The 5,011-nt window shown below is 50.7% G+C and overlaps 1 protein-coding gene across 1 annotated transcript in view; it reads right to left on the bottom strand.

Annotated features, from left to right (window-relative positions):
- MGAT3 (mannosyl (beta-1,4-)-glycoprotein beta-1,4-N-acetylglucosaminyltransferase) overlaps positions 1 to 5,011 on the bottom strand; it is a 20,183-nt gene that overhangs the window by 2,770 nt on the left and 12,402 nt on the right. The window contains exon 2 of the mRNA XM_010845232.1: positions 3 to 437. Coding sequence (XP_010843534.1) covers positions 3 to 436 — 434 coding nt within the window. The 5' untranslated portion in view covers position 437. The remainder of the gene's footprint in view (positions 1 to 2; positions 438 to 5,011) is intronic.

The raw sequence follows: 5,011 nt of genomic DNA, 5'->3' as shown, positions 1-5,011 counted from the left end.
ACGACGACGCGCCGTCGCCCGCCTCCACCTTCTCCTCTGGCCGCCCCGATGGGGGCTTCTCCAGCATCTTGGTACCTGGCTTGAAGCAGACGCCCCCGGCTTTGGTGCGGACGAAGTACTCGGTGGTGTCCTCAGGCAGCACGAAGTCCATCCGGTGGAGCTCCTCCGTGGCCTTGCTCGGCGACAGCGGCTGGAGCAGGGGTGAGTGGGAATAGAGTGGGGTCCGCAGCAGGTCGGGGCTACCCGGCTCCGGGCTGGCCTGGGGCGTGACCGGGGCATTGTTCCAGAAGAAGCTGGACACCAGGTTAGGGCTGAGAGAGGCTAGTTCGCGGGGGAACGTGACATAGGACAGGGTCTTAAAGAAGTGCAGGAAGGAGATGAGACACAGGCCGGCCATACAGAACATGAGAAACAGCTTGTAGCGTTTCATCTTCATCCTGCAGGAAACGGGAGAAAGCCCAGCGGTCAGGATCTGCAGACCTGGCGAGGGGAGCCTAAGGCTCTTCTCCTGAGGGAGGGAATGCAACTTTTAGGGAAACTAAAATAGAAAAAGTCGTGTTCAGGCTTCAGAAGCAGGAGAGCCGGCCTCTGACCTGCTTGCACACTGCCTGGATTCCATGCCTGCCTGAAAGCACAGCAAGTCAGGCAGCACTTTAAATAAGAAAGGGAGTGGGGTCTTGGGATTCTTGAGCCCCTGGAGGTCTGGCCAACCCCCTGGGGTCTAATGAAATCCTGTGACTCACAAGGTGAAACAAACAGCACTGTAAAAGTTAAAAACAAAAACAAAAAAAGACAACCCAGAGCCACATTTTTGAACACAAACTGCTTATAGTATCAGGTTGTGGCCTGGGATTATAAGCAGGAGCCCTCAAAGCTGCAATTTGGATGATCACCCCTGGGGTGTACGCACCACCCAAAACCCTTCCCATGTGGGACTCCAGATTGCAGGGACCTCCCAGTGATGGTCAAGTCTGGATGTAGGTTGTTGGCCCAATGTGGTGCTATATATGTTTTTATATCTGTCTATTCTATTTTTCTTCTTTTAGTGACTGTATGTTGAAATTAAATTATCTGCTATAAAAAATTGGAATTGTTTACTTGTGTGCAAGAGTGGTTTCAAATGAATCCTTTGAAAAGTTTTACTAAAAGGAAAGTAACACTTTTGGCAGAACAGCAGCCAGCTCCAGCACCTGGCCCACCCCACCATGACTGTACCAGCTGCATCGCTGTGCTTTACTCCAGGAACAGAATGCATCCTGGGAGAAGCTCAACCCTGCAATGCAGAACCTGCCCCAGGGGGCTCACCAGCCCTGAGGGAGGGGGAGAGTGGGCTGTAGGCTGCAGACATGGGGTCCCTTCCCTGCACTGTCCAGGATGCTTTCTCCTACTATCTGTCCGTCTGTCTGTCTCTTTATCTTTGTGTGTGTGTGTGTGTGTGTGGCTATATTAACAAAACTTTTCACTGAAAAAAATTCCCAGGTCTCAAGGGAACACTTCTAATTCTAACATATTTAATAAACAAAGAAGAAGTTCTGCAGAGGATGGCAACTGCAGCCCTGAAATTAAAAGATGCTTACACCTTGGAAGCAAAGCTATGACACACCTAGACAATGTATTTAAAAAGCAGAGACATCACTTTGCTGACAAAGGTCCATATAGTCAAAGCTATGGTTTTGCCAAAAGTCTTGTACAGATGTGACAGTTGGACCATAAAGCAGGCTAAGCATACAATTTATGCTTTTGAATCATGGTGCTGGAGAAGACTCTTGAGAGTCCCATGGACAGCAAGGAGGTGAAACTAGTCAATCCTAAAGGAAATCAACCCTGAATATTCAATGGAAGAACAGATGCTGAAGCTGAAGCTCCAATCCTTTGGCCACCTGATGCGAAGAGTCGACTCATTGGAAAAGAACCTGATGCTGGGAAAGATTGCAGGCAGGAGGAGAAGGGGATGACAGAGGATAAGATGGTTGAATGGCATCACCAACTTAATGGACATGGGTTTGAGCAAACTCCAGGAAATAGAGAAGGACAAGGGAAGCCTGGGGTGCCATAGTCCATGAGGTTGCAAAGAGTCAGACACGACTGAGTGACTGAATAACAACTCCTTCATTGCTCCATGCAAGGCACTGGACTGATAACCAGCCATAAATATTATCTACTTGAGGTGCATCATTGGTTTTATATGCATTTTTTCTGTTCTCAGCTTAATATTTTTTATGATTATTATTCTATTGAACACTCATCCAATCAAGTAGTTTTCCTCAGTCAACGACAGGTTAAAGAGATTTCACATCAGTAGAAATAAATGTACCCATTTCCTTTTAAATTTCACATATTCCATACTCATCTGGAATGAATCGTTCTCTATGAGGGGTCATGATTATGACCATTCTCTACTTGTTTGCAGTTTATCAATTAGTTTATGGTTGTGCAATGGAGAGCCATATATATTTTCATAATTAAAAAAAAGTTCTGTTTTAGAGTATTTGTAGCTTACCAGAAAAGTTGCAAAGATAGTTCAGAGGGTTCCGTCACACCCGTCACCCCGTCTCCCCAAGTGTGGACACTGACATTGCTGCAATGTGTGGTCACGACTAAGAAACGGAAAGGCTCACATTACACTGGACTCCACACTTCACTCAGCCACGCTCTTCATCTCATGAGGAGCCTGTGCGACACCTCTGACTCTCGCCGCACAGCCCAGGACAGAGGGCACACCGGCCAGGAGGTTACGCCCATCTGGCCAAGTCAGACCAGTGCCTTTCCGGGTAGCACTGAGTGCGAAAGAATCTGCTTGCCAGCCAGCAGACATAAGAGACTCAGGTTCGATCCCTGGGTTGGGAAGATCACCTGGAGAAGAGAATGGCACGCCACACCAGTATTCTTGCCTGGAAAATCCCATGGGCAGAGGAGCCTGGAGGGCTACAGTCTATGGGGCTGCAAAGAGTCAGGCATGACTGAGTTCATGACCAGTGCCTTGGCTGGAGTGACCTGCGGAGTCAGAGGAGGGGCCGGGACAGAAACTGGTGTTTTCATTTCCCTTCCACAGATCTCCCTGTGTGTGTGTGGCAGGGCGGGGGCGCACCGTCCTTTCCCTTAAAATGTTCCTTTCTGTGGCCTCTCCCTATGTTTCTGGCTCAAATGACCTCTGGGTCATTTGAGCGTCCCTGGTGGCTCAGAGATTAAAGTGTCTGCCTACAATGTGGGAGACCTGGGTTCGATCACTGGGTTGGGAACACCCCCTGGCAAAAGGAAATGGCAACCCACTCCAGTATTCTTGCCTGGAGAATCCCATGGACAGAGGAGCCTGGTGGGCTACAGTCCACGTGGTCGCAAAGAGTCGGACCCGACTGAGCGACTTCACTTCCCTTGCTATACTTTCCCCTTCCTTTCCTAACTTAAGCCAGGCTCCTCACCATTCTGAACCTTGGTTTCTACATCTGTGAAATGGGTACAGAGTTCCTGGTGTACAGCAGGTATTCAACAGATTTCTACTTCTTTCAAAGCTCAAGGCTGAAAGACTCAAACATAAATGTTCTCTAAACTACATGATCATAAGGTGCACAATCATGAAATGTTTGATCTAGAACAAGCTTTAAGGACCATCTCCTCCCACCCTTTCATGTCGGGGAGGAGGGGCCTCACCTTGGAGCAGCTGAGTTTGCGGATCCTGCTGACCAGGGCGGTACTTGTGCCCTCAGATGTCCCCCCTCCTCCGGTTTAAATGCAGACACCCTGGAGCCTGGCCTCAGGCGGGGATTGGACAGCTGACTGCAGGAGGCAGGACAATCAGGGGTAGGGGCCTGACCTCTGGTAAATGTCAGCTGCCCTGGGACAGAGGCGGGAGGGACTGGTCTCCACTGGCTCTGGGGGAGGCAGAAGGGAGCTCTCGTCCCCACCACAGATTCTAGCCCTGCTCTGGCAAAGGCAGACAGGCCAGCGGGGTGAATGGAGTGGCCCAGGGCAGAGGCCCAGTCGAGGCAGGAGGATGGGAGCTCTTGTGCGGCAGGGCCAGGTACAAGGCGACTCTGCAGACAAGAGGTCCGCATGGCAGAGGTCTCCAGAGTGACCCTCCCGAGGGCTTTTAGGACCTGGCAAGGCAGCCCCGATCCTTCTGGCGGATCATTTCTCCCCACTTGGAGCCTGTCTCTATGAGACACCCCAATCCCAGCCCTCCCTGGACTGAACTGGCCATGAGTGGTGAAGGGCAAGGTTGGGGCCGCCACTCAGAAGAAATTTCCTGGCAGCCGTGAACACAGGCCCCAGGAAGGTAAGATCAACTCAGGTAAGGCGCCCCCACAGCCCTGCTGAGGTCACACTGACCCAGCTGCCCCTCAGCTCCCTGGTCAGACAAGCTTTTAGGATCTAGTTACCCCTGGCCAGCTGCACCCTTTGGAAAACAGACTCGCCAGGGCCTGGGGTCCCCCATCTGAATTGCAGGGGCCTTCAGGGTGAGGCCATGTGATAAGGCCCCAGCCCGGCTTGCCGCCAAGAATCACGGAATGGAGTGTGTCTCCCTCGTGGCTTGGGCTGCTGGGAGGCTGACAGACACAGAGGCTGGCCCGGAGCAAGGCAGTGCCTCACAGGCCAAGTTTTCTGGGACACTGTTACACACAGCTGTCTGGGTTGTTTTTTTTTTTGTTTTTTGTTTTCCTTGAACTTGTTCTTGGCCTGATCTTTTTTTATCTTATCTTCAAGTATTTTCAAATACATTTTATAGACTGAGTGGCCTATAAACAAGAAACCGAATAAATAAGCGTGGGCCCTGGGGTCTCATGTAAGTCTTGCCCACCCAGGGAGACTGAGGATTGTGATCACCGTTTTCACAGATGGGGAAACTGAGAGTCAGAAAGATGGCAAGACTTTCCCCAAAGGATATTAGGAAGGCGATCAAATCAGGACCTCAAGGTAAGTTTGGTTTCCAAACCAGCCTCTGCCTCCTTACATCTGAGACCATAGCCCTACTTGGTGCTGCTGGCCTGGCTGCAGGCTAAAGCCGTGGAACCAA

The sequence above is a fragment of the Bison bison genome, unplaced genomic scaffold (genome assembly GCF_000754665.1).
Source record: "Bison bison bison isolate TAMUID 2011002044 unplaced genomic scaffold, Bison_UMD1.0 scf7180017864213, whole genome shotgun sequence".
NCBI classification, from domain to species: domain Eukaryota; kingdom Metazoa; phylum Chordata; class Mammalia; order Artiodactyla; family Bovidae; genus Bison; species Bison bison.
This window is presented reverse-complemented; position numbering and strand designations above follow the sequence as displayed.